This window comes from Saccoglossus kowalevskii, chromosome 11, assembly GCF_978046115.1.
Source record: "Saccoglossus kowalevskii chromosome 11, keSacKowa6.1, whole genome shotgun sequence".
In the NCBI taxonomy this organism is placed as follows: Eukaryota; Metazoa; Hemichordata; class Enteropneusta; family Harrimaniidae; genus Saccoglossus; species Saccoglossus kowalevskii.
The window spans coordinates 2,349,929-2,377,183 of record NC_140651.1 but is presented as its reverse complement, the minus strand read 5'-3'; the positions used below and the strand labels follow the sequence as shown (position 1 = coordinate 2,377,183).

At 34.6% G+C, this 27,255-nt stretch overlaps 1 protein-coding gene across 1 annotated transcript; it reads left to right on the top strand.

Annotated features, from left to right (window-relative positions):
• Positions 1-127: 127 nt before the first annotated feature.
• LOC100367264 (atrial natriuretic peptide receptor 1-like) lies at positions 128-23,549 on the top strand. Its single transcript, XM_006816808.3, has 18 exons — positions 128-220; positions 578-713; positions 1,303-1,539; positions 1,765-1,928; positions 2,339-2,455; positions 5,210-5,287; positions 5,512-5,616; positions 5,858-5,929; positions 8,306-8,480; positions 16,910-17,065; positions 17,219-17,393; positions 17,840-17,980; positions 18,136-18,259; positions 18,369-18,437; positions 19,813-19,987; positions 20,545-20,643; positions 21,716-21,807; positions 22,072-23,549. Exons 1-18 carry the CDS (start codon positions 179-181, stop codon positions 22,162-22,164), a joined length of 2,250 nt encoding a protein of 749 aa, XP_006816871.3. The 5' UTR covers positions 128-178; the 3' UTR covers positions 22,165-23,549.
• Positions 23,550-27,255: the final 3,706 nt, after the last annotated feature.

Below are 27,255 nucleotides of genomic sequence, written 5' to 3'. Positions count from 1 at the left end.
GTATTCGTGTTGTTTTCAGGGAGAGGGTTGGCACCGGGCTCCCGGTAGCTTTGGACTAGAATGGGATTTACGAGATGCAGACGCTGCAATAGCATACCGATCGCTGGTTGTTTTAGATTTAGTGGAATATAAGAGTAATGAATATAATACATTTGTAGAAGAGGTCTGGCTGGCTAACATGAACCCTCCATGGAATTCAAATCTCTCATCCAGTGCACTGGTACGTGTTCTTTAGAAATCATACAAATTTCAAAATTATATACTAGTTTTCGGAGATTGTATTTACAAAAAATATCACTATCCTGCATTTTAAATTAGAGAAAACGATCAATATTTTACTGCTCAAAAACGAGAAAATTAAAACCCCATTATGGCTATCTCCTTAAATCCGAATTATTGCACCGAGTAAACCAAATTATCCAAGATAAGCTATTTTCGGAATATGTACAATTTTGTGACAATTCATTAGATTGGTTGTTTGGCTTATTTACAAATCAAAACCACAACATATAACGAATTATAGTCATTTTAATAAACTTGTTCATTAATAAAATTTACATACCGACATATCGCACAGGTTACTGTAGATGCCGGATATTTGTATGACTGCTTCTGGTTGTATGCACTAACCGTCGCATCTATGTTGAAATATGGGGAGGACCCATACGATGGTGCAGCCTTTGGTGCAAGAATGCGAGCAGTAAACTTCAATGGTATGCTAATTAAAATTAACTTACATCTCATAATATTACATGTGGCCATGAAACTAACACTTTCAATTTATAAATTTATTCTGACCACATCAATATTAATTTAAGTTTCTGCAAGTGTATTACTCTGGAAGTCTATATTAGGCAAAAACAAATCAGAGAAATAATAACAATGCAGTATGTAAGTTTTAATATCTCCTGATAGTAATGTAGTCATGTATTGGAATGTTGATTACATACAATGTGATACATTATAAAGCACCCAATATGTAAACTATATACAATTACATCAATAAAGAGTTAGCGCTAATTCGGATAATTAAATTGTACGTGTTTGCTTTACTTCTCCAATATTGGATTAAATTATGCAACTATTTGATTATTATTGGTATTCATAATTAATTAAGCACACATACACACTAAACAATATTTTGTAATTGTGTTGTCCTGTCACAGTCTCAAGTAAGCAACTAGTTATTGAATAAATAATAATAATAACACATTAATATTAATATGTTTATGAAGTCAATTGTAATCCATGACAGATGTAATAAACTGAGATAAATCGATTCATTGTCATTTGTGTTTACAGGTATGACTGGCAGAGTAAGCATAGATGCAAATGGGGATAGGAACCAAGATTATGTCATGATGGGTTTTAAGTCGGCTACGGAAACATTTGATATTATCCAAGAATATGATGGTGTATTGTCAACTTGGTCATACATAGACGCAACAAGGTTTACATGGCCTAGTGGATCTTCAGAACCACCGATTGATATGCCAGAATGTGGATTCCATGGTGAATTATGTATTGAGCCAGAGAAAGGTGAGTGTTACATCCTTGAAGCCGTCAGGCAATGATTTATTATGTGTCGCCAACATTTTATCAGGAAAAATATGGCGTTGTTGAGAGATGACGACAACAAACAGATGTGCCATCTAACTGGTTATCCAGTACATACAATAATAATCACACATAGAGAATGTTTCTTTTCTCGCCACATAAATATACGTCTTGCTTATACAAGGTTTTACCCATTGTATTTTTTAGATTATACAACTATCATCATAGTCAGCGTCGTCTTGCTTATCCTACTAATAGCAGCTCTTTTCCTGGGTTTGATTTTCTACAACAAATACAAGTTTGAGCAAGAATTACTAAGTGCCCAATGGAAAGTTGATTATAATGACATTATTTTCTCAAAAGGCGGAAAGGTAATGTGCTTTTTAAATTAGTGATTAAACACCTTAGTTACGCTTCTTCACTTGTTGTTCACTTCGCGCCACGCATTCGCGAGATATGGGACTCATATGAACAAAGATGGTCATTTTGACTGTTGTGCAGACCAACGAGTACAAATTGAGACGGCGGTAATTAGTGCACGTTGCACCCAGGTCAAAACCGTACTTTTGATTTTCATAACAAGAGCGCATTGGATTGTGGGAAAATCAATGTTTATCAATACTAATGTCGCACATGCGTGGCGCAACGACCACCTTCCTTCAATCTTTACAAGACAGAGAATTTACAATGAATATCACAATAGGCTAATATATTGTCGTGACTAACATCACTTAACGTTATACCTGAAATGAATAGTAAACACAAATTCTTAAATCAATAGTCACGTGCTGGAAGCGTGATGGCATCAATGATGTTTTCCCGAATGTCAATGGCAACTAGTGGACGAGCAAGCAATGAAGGACAAGCCCAAGTGTTTACTACTGTTGGAAATTACAATGTAAGTGTATAAGTACGTCCATTTATATATTTCATTTATATATAATTGGAAATTTACAATATTCCCATCATAAATATGTCATTTTACTGCAACCAATTATACCTACATTCACTGATATAACATCACAATATGTCACTTGTGTGTACATTAACACACTTAATAACAATAGACAGTCACAGCACACCACAATATGTCACTTTTCTGTATATTATTAACACACTTTATAACAATAGACAGTCATAGCACATCACAATATGTCACTTTTGTGTACATTAACCCACTTTATAGCAATAGACAGTCATAGCACATCACACTATGTCATTTTTGTGTACATTATTAACACACTTAATAACAATAGAGAGTCATAGCACATCACACTATGTCACTTTCGTGTACATTATTAACACACTTTATAACAATAGACAGTCACAGCACATCACACTATGTCACTTTTGTGTATATTATTAACACACTTTATAACAATAGAGAGTCATAGCACATCACAATATGTCACTTTTGTGTACATTAACACACTTTATAACAATAGACAGTCATAGCACATCACACTATGTCATTTTTGTGTACATTATTAACACACTTTATAACAATAGACAGTCATGACACATCACAATATTTCACTTTTGTGTACATTAACACACTTAATAACAATAGACAGTCATGGCACATCACAATATGTCACTTGTGTGTACATTAACACACTTAATAACAATAGACAGTCATGGCACATCACAATATGTCACTTTTGTGTACATTAACACACTTAATAACAATAGACAGTCATGGCACATCACAATATGTCACTTTTGTGTACATTAACACACTTTATAACAATAGACAGTCATATCACATCACACTATGTCACTTTTGTGTACATTAACACACTTTATAACAATAGACAGTGATATCACATCACAATATGTCACTTTTGTGTACATTAACACACTTTATAACAATAGACAGTCATATCACATCACACTATGTCACTTTTGTGTACATTAACACACTTTATAACAATAGACAGTCATGGCACATCACAATATGTCACTTTTGTGTACATTAAACCACTTTATAACAATAGACAGTCATATCACATCACAATATGTCACTTTTGTGTACATTAACCCACTTTATAACAATAGACATTCATGGTACATCACAATATGTCACTTGTGTGTACATTAACACACTTTATAACAATAGACAGTCATGGCACATCACAATATGTCACTTTTGTGTACATTAACCCACTTTATAACAATAGACAGTCATATCACATCACAATATGTCACTTTTGTGTACATTAACCCACTTTATAACAATAGACAGTCATGGCACATCACAATATGTCACTTTTGTGTACATTAACCCACTTTATAACAATAGACAGTCATGGCACATCACAATATGTCACTTTTTTGTACATTAACATACTTTATAACAATAGACAATCATGGCACATCACAATACAGTATACATAATACATAATAGAACCAGGGTTTTCAGGAAAAGTTTATCTAATATTCAGCAAGCACAGCAGTGGCAGCTGTTATGGTTATTGTTATGAAATTGTTGTTGAGGTTATCACATCATCTTTCTTAGTAGACCTGTTCGATTGTGATGTTGTAGACAGTGTCATCATATCGCTGTGATAAAAAGAACGCTATTCCAGGATTTGTCTATTTGAACACACCGGAAATGATATCGTTTAACTTAAATATTCCGACCGTGGCATATAAACAATAATATGTTCATAATGAACTTGCAACACCGAATAATACGCACAATGGTAATCTGATAATATAAATTATTACGTCATATTTATGATTACGTCACGTATGAATAATCCTGAAATTGACTACAATCCAGGCCTACCTGGACTGACTAATAACGTGACTAGAATGTCGACGTCTTTAATTATAACTGTCCGTGTGTAATTAATACGCAAGGAACTTAACATATCCAAATGTGCTGGCTATGAAAGTGTCGAACGATTAATGTCCTCGATGCATTCAAGAAACAGTATGCCTCAAATCATCTGACACGTATATTACATTACGTCACTTATAACATAAAATGTATGGTTGCACTGTTACATTTGCAAAAAGTAAAAGCAAGTTATTGCGTATAGTTCAACCAGTTCGTGCCTAGCGTTGACATGTGTAACATTTTTTCAACTGCATGTAAATTTAGAATAATAAACGAGAAATTAGGAGTGTTCTGTCTTTTTGTATCAGTATTATTCCCATTTTTGAACGATTTCACTAGAATGAATTCATATTTACACACTCACAGTCCTAAAAAAATACATAATACTATGTGACATATATTGCAAGAAAAACAAATTATAGACCAATTGTGTGAAACTGTATGTGATCGATGCAGACTTGATCGAAATATATTGTTAGGTCGATGGATGAATACCCTGGCAGCTAATATTGAGTAACACGCCCTGACAGTAAATTAGTACGTGTTTCAGTTTGATTGGCATGTGTCTCTTGTCGAGCTTGCAATTGTATTTCATATTTATCTTGTTAAAGTGAACGTCAATCATTCGTGGCATATTTGAGGTTATTTTATGAACTCAAATGTTTTCTTTTCACGGCTTTACTAACTTTTGTTTGCATATATGAGAATTGTATTGAATTCTGACGCTTGGTGTTCTATTTCTCGCGATGTTCGACGCTAATGACCTTGTTATTAACGTGACTTAGTAATGTGTTTTTACGCTTTCAGTCTGAAGTAGTGGCAATTCGTAAGGTCCATAAAGACGCCATACAACTTGACAGAACTCAACTTGTAGAACTGAAAGTCGTAAGTATGTTTCACTTGATTTGATACAACTTGACATTTCCAAAGCGTCGATAAAAATGCCAGTAGTAGGTTGAAGACGTAAAGGATTCGGTTTAGTGTAATTCCGTTTTATGTGTGTTCTTACGTAAATATAACGTCACGTGGCATATTTGCATCTACTTGAATATATTCATATGTAATAAATTATAAATTTAATATACAGTTGTATTTGTTTTTATTTACAGATGAGAGAACTTCGGCACGACAATATTAATCCATTTATTGGCGCATGCGTAGATACTCCTAATATCTGTATTCTGATGCAGTACTGTCCCAAAGGAAGTTTACAGGTATCGCTTTGTTATTTTGGTTTAATCTAATTAATACCATTGCATATATCTCGCAGTATTAGTGCCGTGTAAACCGTTAAACGGTGTTCAATTGTTCGAGCGATTCTGTCATAACCCCTAATGCAAAATAGCCCATAAACACCAGCTCTTGGATTTCAGTTCATATGTTGCAATATTTGTAATATACCACGTATTTGTCAAAATTAACTACTAACTATATGATGTGTTGTTATATTTGAAGGATGTTATTGAGAACGACGCTATCAGTTTAGACTGGATGTTTAAGATGTCATTTGCGTCCGATATAACAGCTGTAAGTACATTCCATAGTGTGTTATTTGTGATTGATTTTACTACACTGATGCCATTGTAATACATTACTAAAAGTTGTTTCTCGTTTTCATTGGTATAGTCGTTAATTACAGATCAGAAATACGAAGTTTGAAGCGGACGGGTCTTCATCTGCGCACGCGCAGGAATTGAGTCCCAAGCGATGATAACGCACGCTAAAACCGCGAAGGTTCCCGGCTAGACGCTTGTTTGTAAACAATGACGCGCTATGGCCGTCTGGCGCATGCGCAGGTGACAACGCCCACTCTTTAAGTTTAATGTTATCAGCAATATGAAAAAGCACCACTCTTACATTTAAGCTTACGACAAATATAACAATTCGATTATCCTACTATATATGTCAACGAAAGCGAGACAACTTAGCGTTCTTTGTATTTGTACTCATTCCTCATTTGCATCATATTTACGACAACTTGCACACTTTCTAACAACACGGCAAAAACAACATCGCGTGACACTAGAGTTGCTTGAGAATGCGTTTCGGTCTGGTACTTCTCAATAAACTATAGCCACAATTTGGAAAAGACGAGTAATAATAATGTTATCATGGAATCATGAATACCATTTATTAACCTTGATCTGTTCACACTGATCGTAATCAATTAATCAGTTTGAATAATTATATTCGTTCGCGGGTTTTCCATATTTGCATATTCCATCTGGCATTCCAATTTGAAAACGCGCACCGTCACATTTCACTGTGTGATGTTCAATTCCTAATTACTTGTTGGTTTCAAAAATATAATATACTTCCATGTAAAATATGGTGCAAAATAGTTGTGATGCTATTATTGGTTATTTACATTTCTTTCATCGTCTTTCCTCGAATTGTACTATAATCGAAAGTGCTACTTAAGAGTATGGGATTCACCTGTTAACGTTACAATTCCTGGAATGTAATAATTAAATTCTCGATATATTGTGATATATGGTGATTTTCACGTGGGTCATTTCACATTTGGGTCATTCTAACATATTTTCAAGGACCAAAATGTAGCCGCCGTGTAGTGCGCGTTTTAGATTATATGGCTTGAAACGCACTCCATAGATTCAACGCGTAGATGTACGAGGCGCACCACAAAATCAATCGACAATATTGATAACAAGATTAGATGCGATAAAACCGACGATTGATAACAAGATTAGATGCGATAAAACCGGCAATATTGATAACAAGATAGATGCGATAAAACCGACGATACACTGTTTCCGCACGGAAGAAAACAGGTAATAAATATACTATGTGCAGCTCCAATGTATTTTGCGTTTTTGCGCTTACACGCGCACGAGTGAGTTTCTCGTCAGTTTTTTCCCGAAATTCGCAATCATCATTTTAATATTTAAACCCGGCGAACAACCAAAATTTTGTTGCGATTATTCTACCACCCGATTTTATCATTCAGAATGCTAGCATCTGTTCATGCTATGATTGCAAGCAAATTGTTCTCTATTGACGTATGCGCGCTTCCTGTTACCTATACACGAAGATGACACATACAGTTTGGTCAGCCTTTTTTCTGCTTTCTGTGTTGAGATCAAATATTAAATAATTTTTTGAGGGGGAGTGGTTATCAGCAAATGTTTATTCCACGCAAATTTATGGTTTCTAAAGGTTTCATTCCTAACCAGAATTATTCCTTATTTGGTAACAAAAACAGTAAATCATTCATCATTTTTAGATTCCTTATTATAGTTTTATTCGTCTTTCCCCGATTACAGCCATGTTTCCGCAATTATTTTCAGTAATCAAACTGAAGATCACATGATAAATGATAAACAAATATAATCACAGCACACTACACTATTCCGGCCGTCAATCAGTCAGCGAGTAGTCATAAAGACCTCCACACACCGTAAACCGTACAACTCGGTTGTAAACCAGTCGTAGTCAATAGAATTGTAATATGTACACTCGGCATTAGCACTCATAGTTGGTTATTTAAGGTAGTCTGAGTGCTTTTTAATGCTGGATAATAGAAATTTTAATACAAGTGGACTATATAGAAAACGTTTATGTGTATTTCGTCACGATAAATATATTTTACATGTTTGAAAATCGAAGGGGAGATTAATTTTTAGATAGTAATATTTTGTACACATTCAAATATTAACTTTAAATTAACACTCGCATAGTATTAATATCAAGGTTATTGCAAGTGTGACGTCATTTGAAAATACGATGGCGGAAATTCTTTCACGACAAAAGTGAAATAAATGTTTAACGTAAAACCTTCTAAACAAAAACCATATTTAATAAAAACATGTAAAGCTCGGAGTGAACCGACTATTTTGTATCATTTCAATAATCACATTCTATAAATGTGATTGTATTTTAAAGGGTCTTACATATTTACATAAGAGTCCATTGAAGATGCATGGTAGATTGAAGTCGTCTAATTGTTTACTGGATAGTAGGTGGGTGGTTCGACTGACTGATTCTGGACTATGGACTTTCCAAGCAAACCAAAAAAAAGACAAATCAGCCGATGTTGGGGAATACGCTGTATACAGAAGTAAGTGATTCATTCATACCGTACACTCTGTCCCATCAATCATCTGAAGTTGATATGCGCATTCCATGCGCATTCAAAAATATTAGATGATACGGTTGAATTTTTGTGTTTTTAGAAATACATAATCTTTACAACGTGAGAAGAGAATTAAATTATAGCATAAAAATAAAACAGCGTAGCATGAATCAAACATTGTCAAATACGTCACAAATAATGCATGAAACTACTGAATAATAAAATCAAGACGTATAAATGAAAAACTAAGAGCGTGTGTGCACCAGCTTGTAGTAAACCGGAAATGAAATGTGTTTCTATACAACACGTCTATATACCCACACATTCTCGTGTAATAAGCATTATCTGAAATGTTGTGCCCATTAATATTAAGAATATAATGATTCTGATTCAAAATATTACATAGGTATGTTATTAAATATCATCTTGGCTTTACTTAATTATATTCTTTTAGATTAATTATAAAAAATAATACTAGTTCATACGTTATATATGTCATTAATTATACATTCCAATATGCTATCACAATTATCAATAATACATAACATACGTGATGTAATGCACTGGTATACTTGTATTCATAATTATGCCAACTTGTAAATAAGGTTTAAAATATTCCAAAAAACAATATATTGACGGCCAACATTTCCACTTAAGTGTGATGTTAACATATTTCTAGTTTTTTCATAAAATACGTGTTGTAATACTTCACATGTTCCTCTCGTTTCAATTTTTGTTGTCATACGCAAATTTGTAATAATAGTCCCAATTTGTTTAAGTACATGTTGACCATAAATTGAGAGTATTGTGGATCACAGCGTTTTATAAATGAGACTAGTAATCGAACACAATGACGACAACAGTTACTTGTCCATTGCGTGTGAAACAAGAATATCTACTGTTTAGCAGGCCGTGGTTTATATTCCACCCTGCATTGTAATTTGAAACCCTGAAATGTGAATGTAACGAGAAAATCTCTTCGAATAAAATTTCAAAACAACGTAATGTATGATAACCAGATTGTATAGCGTCATTTCAGATAACAATGTAATAGTAGCATATGCAGTTGTTGCTTATTTATAATATTTTTAAATAACACGTACTTACTTGTGATCGAAATTCTTATAAAAAATAAGTTTGGGTTATAACCTCAAACATACTGTGTAAAACATTCAATTTAAAATTGGATTAAACAATAATTACAGTATTTTTTTAGAATTACATGCGTCACTCCTTCAAAACTGATCAGAATCGTCTGGCATCACATGGATGTAAGCTTTCTATAGAAACTGGTTCACATAGACGTGTACTTCAATAATATAAAATATCTATCCCCATAGAGACGTGTACTTCCCTTATATGAAATATCTATTCCCATAGAAACGTGCACTTCCCTTATATGAAATATCTATCCCCGTAGAGACGTACACTTCCCTTATATAAAATATCTATCCCCGTAGAGAGATGTACTTCCCTTATATGAAATATCTATCCCCATAGAAACGTGCACTTCCCTTATGTGAAATATCTATCCCATGGAGACGTGTACTTCCTTTATATGAAATATCTATTATATCTATCCCCATGGAGACGTGTACTTCCTTTATATGAAATATCTATCCCCATAGAGACGTGCACTTCCCTTATATGAAATATATATCCCCGTAGAGACGTATACTTCCCTTATATGAAATATCTATCCCCATAGAAACGTGCACTTCCCTTATGTGAAATATCTATCCCCATGGAGACGTGTACTTCCTTTATATGAAATATCTATTATATCTATCCCCATGGAGACGTGTACTTCCCTTATATGAAATATCTATTCCCATAGAGACGTGCACTTCCCTTATATGAAATATCTATCCCCGTAGAGACGTTCACTTCCCTTATATAAAATATCTATCCCCGTAGAGACGTGTACTTCCCTTATATGAAATATCTATCCCCATAGAAACGTGCACTTCCCTTATATGAAATATCTATCCCCATGGAGACGTGTACTTCCTTTATATGAAATATCTATTATATCTATCCCCATGGAGACGTGTACTTCCTTTATATGAAATATCTATCCCCATAGAGACGTGTACTTCCCTTATATGAAATATCTATTCCCATGCTGACGTGTACTTTCCTTATATGAAATATCTATTCCCATAGAAACGTGCACTTCCTTTATATGAAATATCTATCCCCATAGAGACGTGCACTTCCCTTATATGAAATATCTATCCCCATAGTGACGTGTACTTCCCTTATATGAAATATCTATCCCCATGGAGACGTGTACTTCCTTTATATGAAATATCTATTATATCTATCCCCATGGAGACGTGTACTTCCTTTATATGAAATATCTATCCCCATAGAGACGTGCACTTCCCTTATATGAAATATATATCCCCATAGATACGTGTACTTCCTTTATATGAAATATCTATCCCCATGGAGACGTGTACTTCCCTTATATGAAATATCTATTCCCATAGAGACGTGCACTTCCCTTATATGAAATATCTATCTCCATAGAGTCGTGCACTTCCCTTATATGAAATATCTATCCCCATGGAAACGTGTACTTCCTTTATATAAAATATCTATTATATCTATCCCCATGGAGACGTGTACTTCCTTTATATGAAATATCTATCCCCATAGAGACGTACACTTCCCTTATATGAAATATATATCCCCATAGATACGTGTACTTCCTTTATATGAAATATCTATCCCCATGGAGACGTGTACTTCCCTTATATGAAATATCTATTCCCATAGAGACGTGCACTTCCCTTAAATGAAATATCTATCCCCATAGTGACATGTACTTCCCTTATATGAAATACCAATCCCCATGGAGACATGTACTTCCCTTATATGAAATATCTATCCCCATAGAGACGTGCATTTCCCTTATATGAAATATCTATCCCCATAGAGACGTGTACTTCCCTTATTTGAAATATCTATCCCCATGGAGACGTGTACTTCCCTTATATGAAATATCTATCCCCATAGAAACGTGCACTTTTCTTATATGAAATATCTATCCCCATAGAAACGTGCACTTCCCTTATATGAAATATCTATTCCCATAGAGACGTGTACTTCCCTTATATAAAATATCTATCCCCATAGAGACGTGCATTTCCCTTATGTGAAATATCTATCCCCATAGAGACGTGTACTTCCCTTATGTGAAATATCTATCCCCATGGAGACGTGTACTTCCCTTATATGAAATATCTATCCCCATAGTGACGTGTACTTCCCTTATATGAATTATCCACTATACAGAGACGTGTATTTTTCTAATACGAAATGTTTAGCCCCAAAGAGGCCTGTACCTCTTTAATATGAATTGTCTAGCCCCACATAGACATGTACTTCCTTAATAAGAATTGTCTAGCCTCACATAGACGTGTACTTCCTTAATAAGAATTGTCTAGCCCCACATAGACATGTACGTCCTTAATAAGAATTGTCTAGCCTCACATAGACGTGTACTTCCTTAATAAGAATTGTCTAGCCTCACATAGACGTGTACTTCCTTAATAAGAATTGTCTAGCCCCACATAGACGTGTACTTCCTTAATAAGAATTGTCTAGCCTCACATAGACATGTACTTCCTTAATAAGAATTGTCTAGCCTCACATAGACGTGTACTTCCTTAATAAGAATTGTCTAGCTTCACATAGACGTGCACTTCCTTAATAAGAATTGTCTAGCCTCACATAGACGTGTACTTCCTTAATAAGAATTGTCTAGCCTCACATAGACGTGTACCTCCTTAATAAGAATTGTCTGGCCTCACATAGACGTGTACTTCCTTAATAAGAATTGTCTAGCCCCACATAGACGTGTACCTCCTTAATAAGAATTGTCTAGCCTCACATAGACGTGAACTTCCTTAATATGAATTGTCTAGCCTCACATAGACGTGTACTTCCTTAAAAAGAATTGTCTAGCCTCAAATAAACGTGTACTTCCTTAATAAGAATTGTCTAGCCTCACATAGACGTGTACCTCCTTAATAGGAATTGTCTGGCCTCACATAGACGTGTACTTCCTTAATAAGAATTGTCTAGCCTCACATAGACGTGTACTTCCTTAATATGAGTTGTCTAGCCTCACATAGACATGTACTTCCTTAATAAGAATTGTCTAGCCTCACATAGACGTGTACTTCCTTAATAAGAATTGTCTAGCCTCACATAGACGTGTACCTCCTTAATAAGAATTGTCTAGCCTCACATAGACGTGTACCTCCTTAATAAGAATTGTCTAGCCTCACATAGACGTGTACCTCCTTAATAAGAATTGTCTAGCCTCACATAGACGTGTACCTCCTTAATAAGAATTGTCTAGCCTCACATAGACGTGTACCTCCTTAATAAGAATTGTCTAGCCTCACATAGACGTGTACTTCCTTAATAAGAATTGTCTAGCCCCACATAGACGTGTACCTCCTTAATAAGAATTGTCTAGCCTCACATAGACGTGTACTTCCTTAATATGAATTGTCTAGCCTCACATAGACGTGTACTTCCTTAAAAAGAATTGTCTAGCCTCACATAGACGTGTACTTCCTTAATAAGAATTGTCTAGCCTCACATAGACGTGTACTTCCTTAATAAGAATTGTCTAGCCTCACATAGACGTGTACCTCCTTAATAAGAATTGTCTAGCCCCACATAGACGTGTACTTCCTTAATAAGAATTGTCTAGCCTCACATAGACGTGTACTTCCTTAATAAGAATTGTCTAGCCTCACATAGACGTGTACCTCCTTAATAAGAATTGTCTAGCCTCACATAGACGTGTACTTCCTTAATATGAATTGTCTAGTCTCACATAGACGTGTACTTCCGTAAAAAGAATTGTCTAGCCTCACATAGACGTGTACTTCCGTAAAAAGAATTGTCTAGCCTCACATAGACGTGTACTTCCTTAATAAGAATTGTCTAGCCTCACATAGACGTGTACTTCCTTAATAAGAATTGTCTAGCCTCACATAGACGTGTACCTCCTTAATAGGAATTGTCTGGCCTCACAGAGACGTGTACTTCCTTAATAAGAATTGTCTAGCCTCACATAGACGTGTACTTCCTTAATATGAGTTGTCTAGCCTCACATAGACATGTACTTCCTTAATAAGAATTGTCTAGCCCCACATAGACGTGTACCTCCTTAATAAGAATTGTCTAGCCTCACATAGACGTGTACTTCCTTAATAAGAATTGTCTAGCCTCACATAGACGTGTACTTCCTTAATAAGAATTGTCTAGCCTCACATAGACGTGTACTTCCTTAATAAGAATTGTCTAGCCCCACATAGACGTGTACCTCCTTAATAAGAATTGTCTAGCCTCACATAGACGTGTACTTCCTTAATAAGAATTGTCTAGCCTCACATAGACGTGTACTTCCTTAATAAGAATTGTCTAGCCTCACATAGACGTGTACCTCCTTAATAAGAATTGTCTAGCCCCACATAGACATGTACTTCCTTAATAAGAATTGTCTAGCCTCACATATACGTGTACTTCCTTAATAAGTATTGTCTAGCCTCACATAGACGTGTACCTCCTTAATAAGAATTGTCTAGCCTCACATAGACGTGTACTTCCTTAATAAGAATTGTCTAGCCCCACATAGACGTGTACTTCCTTAATAAGAATTGTCTAGCCTCACATAGACGTGTACTTCCTTAATAAGAATTGTCTAGCCCCACATAGACGTGTAACTCCTTAATAAGAATTGTCTAGCCTCACATAGACGTGTACTTCCTTAATAAGAATTGTCTAGCCCCACATAGACGTGTAACTCCTTAATAAGAATTGTCTAGCCTCACATAGACGTGTACTTCCTTAATAAGAATTGTCTAGCCTCACATAGACGTGTAACTCCTTAATAAGAATTGTCTAGCCTCACATAGACGTGTACTTCCTTAATAAGAATTGTCTAGCCCCACATAGACGTGTAACTCCTTAATAAGAATTGTCTAGCCTCACACAGACGTGTACCTCCTTAATAAGAATTGTCTAGCCTCACATAGACGTGTACTTCCTTAATAAGAATTGTCTAGCCTCACATAGACGTGTACTTCCTTAATAAGAATTGTCTAGCCTCACATAGACGTGTACCTCCTTAATAAGAATTGTCTAGCCCCACATAGACGTGTACTTCCTTAATAAGAATTGTCTAGCCTCACATAGACGTGTACTTCCTTAATAAGAATTGTCTAGCCTCACATAGACGTGTACTTCCTTAATAAGAATTGTCTAGCCCCACATAGACGTGTACTTCCTTAATAAGAATTGTCTAGCCTCACATAGACGTGTACCTCCTTAATATGAATTGTCTGGCCTCACAGAGACGTGTACTTCCTTAATAAGAATTGTCTAGCCTCACATAGACATGTACTTCCTTAATAAGAGTTGTCTAGCCCCACATAGACGTGTACTTCCTTAATATGAATTGTCTAGCCTCACATAGACGTGTACTTCCTTAATAAGAATTGTCTAGCCTCACATAGACGTGTACCTCCTTAATAAGAATTGTCTAGCCCCACATAGACGTGTACTTCCTTAATAAGAATTGTCTAGCCTCACATAGACGTGTACTTCCTTAATAAGAATTGTCTAGCCTCACATAGACGTGTACTTCCTTAATAAGAATTGTCTAGCCCCACATAGACGTGTACTTCCTTAATAAGAATTGTCTAGCCTCACATAGACGTGTACTTCCTTAATAAGAATTGTCTAGCCCCACATAGACGTGTACTTCCTTAATAAGAATTGTCTAGCCCCACATAGACGTGTACTTCCTTAATAAGAATTGTCTAGCCCCACATAGACGTGTACTTCCTTAATAAGAATTGTCTAGCCCCACATAGACGTGTACTTCCTTAATAAGAATTGTCTAGCCTCACATAGACGTGTACTTCCTTAATAAGAATTGTCTAGCCTCACATAGACGTGTACCTCCTTAATAAGAATTGTCTAGCCCCACATAGACGTGTACTTCCTTAATAAGAATTGTCTAGCCTCACATAGACATGTACTTCCTTAATAAGAATTGTCTAGCCTCACATAGACGTGTACTTCCTTAATAAGAATATTCTAGCCCCACATAGACGTGTACTTCCTCAATAAGAATTGTCTAGCCTCACATGGACATGTACTTCCTTAATATGAGTTATCTAATCACACAAAATTGTGCACTTTCCTAACATGGATGTCAGTGTGATTCAATGATATGTAATGTCTAGCTTCACAGGGAACTATACTTTGATAATATAATTTATGAAGTTTTATTGGCACATTGCTTTTCAAATATGTATTGTGTAGTTTTACAGGCATGTATGATTCCCTATTATGACTTATCAAGCCTCACAGGCACGCGTGCTTCCGTTGTATGAATTATTTATCCACATCTCCTTAATTTGTATTTTCAAAGCCTCACAAATAGATTTGCTTTTTCTTGTAAGAATTGTCAAGCCTCACATGCGTGTGTGCTTCCTTAATCCAACTTGTTTGCCTCACAGGATCTATGCACATCCCTATATGTATGTTATAGCTTCACATCACAGGGAAGTGTTCTCACCTAATATGAAATGTGTAGCCTAGAGATGTATACCTCCGTGAATTGTATTATGTATCCCCTAACGTATGAATTTCCAGTCTCACAGGCACAATGTATTTTTCTATAGGAATTGTCTGGCCTCACAGGTTCTGTGATTTTTAAATGAATTCTCCAGCCACACATGCACGTCTGCTTATCTGAGGTTCTCTAACCTCACCGAGACATGTACTTTTTCAAGCCTCACAGGAACGTGTGCCTCCTTAACATGGATTTCTAGCTTCACAGCCTCTTTACATTTTTAAATGAATTGTCTTGCCTCACAGTGTAGCATACTTTCTAAATTAATTTAGCCTCACGTGCACATCTGATACCTAGTTTTCCAGTCTCGTAGATACTCACACGACTTGTCTAGCCTCACTTCCTTAACATTCAGAATTGTCTAGCCTCGAAGGAACGTTGGCTTCTCAAATACGAATCGCTAGCCACACGTGGGTGTACGCTTAGTATACAATAATGTTTTATTGCAGATTCATAAATAACAAAGAACAATTATAAATGCAAAGACTATTAAAACTTGGCTTGGAAATGAATATCTGTTGCTGTTTGCGTAAAGAGTGTCTTGGTCACTTTTACCCTTATCCATGCTTAGACTCCAAAACACAAATTTATATATTAAAAATTCTAATAACACCAATCAAACATTTGAAATCTTTCAATAACACTTGCGATATTGTAAACATTTGTTGCAGATTTTTGATTGAAAAATACTACACATATGTATTGATATGTATAAATATATATAGCGACGATTTATCTCCAGGTAAGCTTTGGACTGCACCAGAGTTACTACGAAATCCTCCACCTGACGGAAAAGGTACACATAAAGGAGATATTTACAGTTTTGGTGTTGTATTACAAGAGATTGTCACAAGACGAGAAGCATTCTGGAATTTTAGTGATATTATGACTCCAAAAGGTACGTGTTGATTTATTAAAAATATAGATCTAATATAGATATTTGATTAATTACGTACTCTGATAGGTCTTCTTCTTTTCATTCCTCTAAACAGAAACTTCGGCCATGACAAATACATTCCATAATAAAGTAATATGTCTAATATTTCCACAGAAATCGTTGACAAGATAATTGAAGGAGGTGAAACTCCCCTCCGCCCCGATGTTTCAGATGACACGTGTCCAGCAATTTTCCAATCAGTAATTGAAAAATGTTGGGATGAAATACCCGAGCACAGACCTGAGCTTGGCGAAATCAAAAGAGCTATAAGTGCGGCAAACCCTAACAAGTGAGTATCTAACATTTTTGAATTTACATGTATGTGGAATAAAAGTTTGTGTTCATCTTGATGAGTGCACTTGATGAGTGCTCTTGATGAGTGCTCTTGTTTCAGGTTATTGTCGCACGCAGAAACACTACATGCTGAAATAACTGCTTCAAGTACTCGTATGTCCCTTGATCACGTGACGATGTACTATGACGTAAATTGGTGATGCGAAGGCCAGTCGAATTCACATCGTTTTGATCTGTAATTGTCAGTCAGTCAACTTTATGCGTTTTATAGATTTTAGTGAATTCAAGATGTGAAACGAATACGCAACTGAACATAGTGATGAATTTGAATCACAATTTGAAAGCCATCGTGTTGACGTCACAGAAGCGTTCCGTCAGTAGAGGGCGTTTTTCATACAATGGTGTATTACACAAGTATGGTGCACTATGATCTTGTTATAGGACCAATAATATTTTGGACAATATGGTAGCCATGCTAGAAAAGTATGCCAATAATCTTGAAGACATTGTGGCTGAGAGAACAGCGCAGTTGGAGGTTGAGAAAAAGAAAACAGAAGTACTTCTCTACAGAATGCTGCCAGAGTAAGTTAGTTTTACCATACCTCGTTGCATAATGTTTGTGCAACAGACGCCGATGAAAACTCAAGTCTCCCACGCGATTCTATTCCTTAATTATTATTAAAATATTTCAACTAAACACATTTGCACGCACGTGGTGCATGTTTGTATTACCGCAGGTCAGTAGCAATAAAGCTGAAAAATGGTGAGGCTATAACAGCGGAGAGTTTCGACGCAGTTACAATATTTTTTTCCGACATCGTTGGTTTCACAGCATTGTCAGCACAGAGTACCCCGTTCCAGGTAAAATGAACGAATATTCGCTGCACTGTCTTCCATGTCATTTATAAATATCGCACACATGACGTAAATTTACATTTAGATATAAATAATCATTTCGTTTTTTAAATAGGTTGTTGATTTATTGAATGATTTGTATACAGCGTTTGACGCTATAATAGAGACCGTTGATGTTTACAAGGTATGTACATGTGTGCTATGTTAATACAAACACAACACAAATTCTCAATAAATGACTGCGAGCTTCTGAAATCAGTGTTACGTAACACATTTTTCATTCATTGTACTTGTTTCAACAGTGAAATAGCACAGTGAAACATATCTACGTATAACTTTCTCACTGAGCATTAACTTAAACAATCCGGTCTTGCTCTGATGTACAGCATTTGAAGTCTAGGCGATGAAATTGTCTGATAAAATAGTAATTAGGAATGAAATCGACCCACTCTCTCGAAGGAGATCTAAAACAAAATGTAAAAATTGCCCCGGATCGAATATTTCATTTGTAACTGAATACGTCAAAGGTATAATAAGTAATATTAAGTACATTTGTAATGTATGGTAAAAAAAATAAATTCCGATTGACAGAACTCAATATTGCCTAGTATCCGACTGGTTAACAAAGCACTGTAAAGCATACAATCACAGTTGGACAATTTCAATTATAATATTAGACCTTAGAATATAAATAATGCAGTTACAAACTCCTATTTTAACTCCAATATCAATATTTGATTCACTATATATTATTCACCATATTCAATAACCGTCTGACAATTTGTCTAACATTTAAAAATCGAAGGCAAAATCGCCGAATTATGCCATTATTTCATACGTAACTGTAGAAATGTAATTATCTGTAAACGTGTTACAATGCTTAGGTTAAATAGTTGGACTATGAGGTTAATCATTCGCAACATGGTTTGGTGAACAGGAAATGACAAATTTCGTTTTCTATTCCCGACTTTGTAATTTTTATGAAACAATTTGTTACAAAGAATTTTTTGTGGGAATTGAAGCTATTTTGTTTGTAAGACTGTAATGCGCTTACAAAAAGGTAAGTGCAATTGACGCCTTTATTTGATTATTATCTCTTAATATCCAGTAGATAGACATTGCTATAAAGATACTATAATAATTAGCAGTAGTTTGTTAGTTATAATTTCTAATCACTAAAATATTGTATTAACATAGCCAAATGATTACGTGTATTCAATAAAATTAAAAAAATGATGATAATAATCATAAATATAAGTATAATGATCTTGTTTTCAAAACCATTACTCCAAAAAACGAGTACGCCAACAAAACTGTTTTAGCTTGTGTGAAAAGATTTTATACAATATTCAATTCACTCAAAATTCATGAATTCAGTGAAATAAAGAAATCAAAAGTAAGATATTGCAGCATCAATAAATAAATGAATAAATACGTATGCCATGGTCGTCTTTCACGTACACGTTCTCAATCTTAAACCGTATTGTATTTATCCATCTGATATAAATTCGGTTGCACTAATGAGTGATGTTTTAAAGACTGAGTTCTTTTATCTACAGGTGGAAACCATTGGCGATGCTTATATGGTAGTAAGTGGTTTACCAACTCGCAATGGAGATAGGCACGCTGGAGAGATCTGTACAATGGCTTTAAAACTACTATCTGCTGTTGAGACGTTTAAAATTAGACATCGTCCAGATGACAAATTGAAACTGCGAATCGGACTTCATACAGGTGAATAATTTATTTATTATTCGGACCAATTACAGATTTGGATATCCAGCTTTTACGGGCGCTGACACAAGAGAAAACAAAACACCATCCAGCGAATAATTCAGCAAATCTTCATGAAGTAGATACGTGGGTTCTCTAACATGCACTGGGGACAGCTATAACACACGAAATGCACACGATATAAAGCGATTCTACCATTTATATTTATGGTGTGGTGTTTTGAGCATAATGTACACTAATTTATACTACGGAGTGAGCAATCGATTCGGGGATCGAACCCCCAATCTCTGAGAAGCGAGGCGAACACGCCAGCGACTGAATAACGTCCATGTATATTCATTATGACAATCAGCTTTCTGAGAGCATCCACATAAGACAACTACAGCTCTTATCTGCAATTTCCTGTCTATTCCATTTATTCACAATAAGTTGCATATTACCTTGTAGGCCCGAGGATACTACGATGTTAGAGCTTGCAATAGAGCGAATGATATGGATATGTAATATACACGTAAATACAATACAACTCGTTTCTTTATTGTTCTGTACGATTTTAGGACCATGTGTAGCTGGCGTGGTTGGTCTTACTATGCCAAGGTATTGCTTATTCGGAGACACGGTGAACACCGCCTCGCGTTTCGAATCAAACGGACTGCGTAAGTTAGAGCATTTAATCTTTTCTCCATCTTTTTCTTTTTCTTTGCGTACGTATGACATATTTTTGGAACTGGTAATGGAACTATATAATGTCTTCAGATTGTAAATAAAATATACAATTTAATAACAAATGCTGAAATTACATATGTCTTTTAGACTGTGTGACGTACAGTGACAACATTTAACGGTAAAGCGTGATACAGATGAATTTTAAGAAACTTTCTCTAATTGTACATTTCCTCATGCAAATCACGGGCATATACATATACGCTGGAGAAGTGGAAATTTATACCCTAGGCTAAAAATTATAAGAAACGTATTAGGCAAATTGTGAAACCAAAACATGTGGGTGATTATAGTTAATCAACTCAGTGATTGTTGCATCTATCTGCCTGTCTCAATAAGCTATCACATCTAAGTAGTGTTTTTGGTAGAAGGTGAATTAATTGGAATACTATCAAGGGAAAAATCAATCTTGATCATTTCAACTTGACCTTGAGGCGGGTATTGAGTGAACACATCTTTAAACAAATCATGAATGTGAAGTGACAACAATCATCAACTTGATAACAATTGTCAACCATACATTTTACACTATATACATTTGTTAAATCGCGCAATTTGAACATTCCAAGGCGTCATAGTAATAATAACAAACATGCGCTTTTCAGCCACCTGCGGGCGATGTTCATTGACAAGGCAGTGAATATCCGACCATGTCAAATAAGAAAACTTGTTATAAAAAAACATTATTGTATAAATCTGACCAGTGTAATGAGTTATTGGGAAAATGGTTGCAGAAAAGATTGGGTAGACTTTTTAGAGCAAACCATGACTATACTTTATTAAGTTTATATAAATAGACAGAAAGTCCTAAATTAACTTAAAAGTGAACGGTTCAGAACTCTGTGTAATTAAACAACTTTCTTTAAACACATTGACATTATAAGATATGCAATAATGAGAACAAAATAGTTACATAATAAATATTTAATACAAATTGTTTACATAATTATTAAATAAAGGTTCTACTATAGTCTTAATTTTTGCATGTCTTTTTTTTTCCAACAGCGCTACGTATTCACGTGAGTCCTACCACAGTAAAGTTGTTAAACACACTTGGAGGTTATAATGTCAAAGAACGCGGGGAGGTATTCATGAAGGTAAAATAACAATAGAAATAATTAAAATAGAAGAGGCAATAAATATTCGTAGTCGTGTATTATATAAACAAAACATGATTTATTTTCTCAATTATTGAGACTTTCTGTAGACGTAAAGTCGCTGATACTATCCGGTAGCCATTGGAAATCAATATTAATGAATAGAAAGAATCTATTTTGTCACTTGCTGTATTTTCGTAATAAACTCCAATTCAAGACAGGCTAAGACCGCCCGTTAACATACTTTATATGATTATTCTTTAGGGTAAAGGAAATCTAATCACATATTGGCTTCTTGGAAAAGACGGATACACTGGAACACTGCCACCTTTTGACGAAGAAGATCCAGCTCCTTAAAACAGGAAAATATTTTCGACAAATATATTTCAGTCTATCACCATTCTGAATGTATCAATAGTGTTTATTACTTGTCTTGTTAATGACGTAATCACACTTTGAATAACAGTAATATGGTTGTATAAATAAACCTGTATTGGTGAACATAATTGTGCCGTCCATATAATAAACACGGAGTTAAATATTTGTAACAATTTCATGAACAACACTTCATTTTAGTGTAAATATACTAACGATTAACCATTCCCGTGTAATATTTTCTATCGATCTGTCAGAACTATATTATTTATTTATCATTTTTTACATTTACAGTATTTTATGAACAAATACACATTTTATTTGTATGACGTCATGTTCATGTGAAACAAATTCAATTATTTAAAAAAAATACAATTACATTTAAGGTTTTTTACTGTTGCACACCATAAATTACTTAAAATATTATGACGTTAATATGTGTAACCGGCTTTGCATATTTATTTGTATCTAGTTGTGTATACATGTATATTACCCGTATGTTCAGATTTATAAATAGAACACCACGTCACTATATCCGTATGTATATTGACTACGCTATTTAAAAGGACTGAATATATGCTACTCACTTACAACCTTTAGTTATAAATCTATTGTGGTTGGAATGTCCTTTCGATTTACGGTTCATTTCATAAATTAAATTGAGTAAATTATATGAAATACAAACGTTGGAGTTTAACACTATTATATTTTCACGATGACCCGTGTTGTACGATATCGATTCATACTCGGGTTATTTGAATACGGCAAATTAACACACAATCGTACGTGACCTCAGAATACGTTATGCTACTAAGAAACATCTCCAAAACTGCATGTGGCCTTATAGCATGTAATACATATATTTGTACTTTAATGCACTTTTATTTCACTTCTATCTTATGTATGTCACTTATATATAAAGTTCGGCAATAAGTTTATTCCATCAAATGTATGCAATTCACAGTTAAAAGAAACATAGTGTAGACTCATTTATAATACCGTTCATTTATATATACTTGTCATGCATTGATATTTTATATTTATATATTACATTTAAAAGAGAAAAGTAGACGTTTACATTTATCACAGTTTAAAGTAACGGCTTCTTTAATTAGTGTGCAAATTATGCAATAGACAACATCTGCCAATTGGTGGCGACAGTCGCAATTCATCTCTGTTTTCTGATTAAATATTCTTAATGTAAAATATGTTGAGGTGTATTATTTGTAATATAAATCGTAATTTTGTTAAAATATGTGATGTTTTCGAATATTATGTAATGTACAATACCTAGTGTCGGAATGTAAATATAACGTGAATGGAGCGATTATGTGTTCCTAGTTCTACAATAAAAAGCACAAAATCCCAATTAATCCCTCTATCTATTCCTACAACTATCCATGATACCCCAGGCTGCAGCAAAAAAATGTCGGTTGTTTCTAGACTGTCGATAGAAAGCCCGTTGTCTAAATTATAAATGTCTGATATCCTTAGTGTTCATACCATATATGTCTAAAACTGCGAAAATACAGGCATCACAGTGAAATAATTGGAAATTACGACCATATTAGCATTATGTGTATTGTACGAATACATCATGAAACTCACTATGTCTAGTTGTGCAGAAGAAGATATAAATTGAACTTTCATTTTCGCTCTAGAATGATGTCTTTTGAAAAGAATCTCGAGCACATTGGGGACTATGTGACCTGGTGCACCTATTTTTCAGAATTGTGATTGGTCGACTTGATTTGCAGCCATCTTAGATTGACCCATCTTTGACATATTTGACTAGTTTTGAGGGTCTGGGCAATCTGATTTGTTTGTAGCAGCATTATTGATATATGGGCTGTAAAAACATTAGCGGTCATGTGACTTTTCCCGTCTTCTTGCAGAAGAAAAGGCTAAACACACTTGAAAAACTTTTCAGAACCACTGAACACAATGATATTTTTGTTAGCATATATGTGATTGGTCATATGCTTTGGCAGCCATTTTTTCTAGTTTTTTTTTTACTGATGATGACTTCATCCAATTACTATGAAATTTGTCATGTTTCATTTTTGTATAGAATCCCTTCAAACAGTTGACAAATAAGTCGGACAAGTCGCGTGATTTTGCCGAGATTTTTTATTGTTTTGCAGGATTGCTTGAACCGATCACCTCGATATTGTAGCGTATATAGTCATTGATTCTTACGAGGAAAATGAAACAATTTTTATCAGTTTCATGGTTTGAACGTCATCTTGAATAATCGACAAAAATGACTACAATTCATGTTTCTCGTGATCGCTTTGACCGATCAACTTGATATATTATCAGTTTCATGGTTTGGACGTCATCTTGAATAATCGGCAAAAATAACCACAATTCATGTTTCTCGTGATCGCTTTGACAGATCAACTTGATATTTTTATGTGACATATATTGCAAAAACGTCTAGATAAAAATAAAACAATGTTAGTCAGTTGCGTGATTTTTATTTGCCATCTTAGATTTTTGAAAAATATGGCCAAAATTTGGATAATTGATGTCTCATGAGTTCTTCAAGCACTTTCTAAAGAAATAACATATTAGGGTACATATTAGAGCAGGTTCTACTGTCAACACTCGACAACCCGCTCTGCCACGGGACATATTATATGTGTTTGTCTCTAGTTGAATAAATGATGATAACAATGCACGATTCAACCGTAGTATTTTGTCATCACGTGCTTCATTTTAGAAGACGCATATTTTTGCTATTTTTGTATTACGCTTGATATAATTTGATTGTTCTGTGTTAGTGGCTTATTTTATTGCTACGTAGGAAAATGTTTCTGCTGGAAGAGGTTCAAGATTCAAATGTGTTCGATGAGCGTAGATGGACATATTTAAGGTAGCGAGGGGGTAAAACGAAACTAGTATTAAACATTATATTGTAAACTTCCTGAATCGTTGGTAAACATTTACTGTGTGCGATGCATTTGGTGCGTAATTTCGGTTTATTTTCATGAACCCACCTATGGGTAATCATGTCCTCAGTACATTTACATACTAAGTTGAGTGACGGACTGAAAACAAAGAATCTAATTTGCGTACTGAGTAGTTGACCATTTAGCTTTATTACATCCTGTGTAATCTGACCGTTACGCGATTGCATTCGAAGTAAAAACAAACAATCCCGCCTATAGTGTATATATTTCAAGCTTTTTTTAGTGTCTTCTATTACTCGGTTGACGTGGTTCATTACTGAAACATTTTTTTCTGTAATTTTACAATTAAACTATTACCCGTTTCCCCGTCTCGCTATCTTAAACAGTTTTTAATGCATGTATTTGCAAAGATGTATAAACAGGATATTGATTTCAGTCGATTAAATATGCACTGGTTATGTTCAGAATAACAAATGCGAAAAATTAAAAACGTTCTGGAGACGATTACTTGATTTTATACGGAGTATCTCTGTATACTTGACAGGCTTTACCTTTTGTGTTTTATGTCTTGTCTGTGTAGTACAGACTCAGAATATGTTTGTTATTGATGGATTTATTTTATTGTTTCCTGCAGTTATTTCTAAAACAAAATAGTATGCCTATCTCGGTAGAATATCATACAGTACATCACTAGTATTTTATACATAGAAGTTATAAGGGTTATGGCTTGACTGTTATTTAAATCACTATACTAGTATATGCCTAAACGTATGTTATAAATTGCACTAAAAGGGACACTGACCTACTATGTATTGACCATGAAAAGATATCCCTTGTGAGTCAATTATTATAAAACTGTAACATTGTTTTTACAGAAAACGAAATTGTGCATATCAAATATTCACTACATGTAGAGACCCATTAAAAAGAAGATTGAAACCATCTACCAAGCGGAAATGAAACTACATTCGCTACATTGTTATTTCCTGTAAAAACACTTATATCATATCGGATTCTCGGAGTTCACGTGAACTTGAACGTGTACATTATTTTAATATTCGAACGTTCCAGCAATATCTAAATGTGTCCAGTCACCCGTAACGCGTTGATTTGTCGTGGCGACACAGTTATTAACATAGGCGATCGCATTTTTGTATGTGCGCATATATTTAAGTCTAACTTTGGTATCTAACAAAGAAACTGCATGGATAACCATCTGCATATCTTGGTATTGTATTATTTCGATCATGAACTAGAATAATTATTACGTTAACACAAGTTTCTTAGTTTGCAAAAACAATAATTTCATGCAAATGCTTATTTGATTACTTGTATGTGGCATTATATAACTGTATATTTGTGGTATGTAATTGTGAATCAATCAAAGAAATATAGATTCATATTACACTGGTGCACATCACTATGTGTTATCCATACTGTCTCTCTATTTCACGAATTATACTGAACTATGAGTACAACATCGCTTGGACAAATCCATTATTGAACATTATATTATAGCATTTTCAATACCAGCGAATTTTATGACGTCATTGCCAAAAATATTTGCGATAATGTAGTGCTTTATTGACTATCAAGGCCCCGTACCATGCATAGGGATAGAATGTTGAGTTCGGAAAACAAATAAAGAGACGGGCATTCCTATGTAGATAAATTATGGGCTGAAAACCACAGTCACTTGGGGGCTGAAAATTAATAAATACTAATTTAAAAAAAAAATCCGCTATACGTATATAAATAAACGTTATATATTTATTTATTTATTTTTTGGGTACTAACACCAAAATGCCGATTTCTATAAATAACTATAGTTTATGAATCATGTCATGTACCTCTCTCCATTCTGATTGGCGTTCTTTTATTTACGTCAGTCTGATTCTATTCTATTCTATTCACTATTCTATAAAATAAATAATACGTTATCCATATACGTCACTTCAATATAACTGGTCACGCACAGCAAAGATGAAAAATGACACTGCATAATTGGCGGACATTAGTATATAGGGAGATATATAGAAGATAATATTTGGCAATAGTAAACCTAAGTAACTATTAAAAATAGCTAGACGTTTCGAGCAATGGCTCTTTATCGATAACATAGAAGAAAATGTTAAAACGTAAAGATAGAACATAGGAA

What these genes read in the sequence shown, in the direction of transcription:
- LOC100367264 (XM_006816808.3), top strand. Translation starts at nt 179, where the DNA reads ATGAACCCTCCATGGAATTCAAATCTCTCATCCAGTGCACTG. An exon ending in TTTCGAATCAAACGGACTGC is followed by an intron (nt 20,644 to 21,715) that starts GTAAGTTAGAGC and finishes TTTTTCCAACAG; the next exon opens with CGCTACGTATTCACGTGAGT. An exon ending in GCGGGGAGGTATTCATGAAG is followed by an intron (nt 21,808 to 22,071) that starts GTAAAATAACAA and finishes ATTATTCTTTAG; the next exon opens with GGTAAAGGAAATCTAATCAC.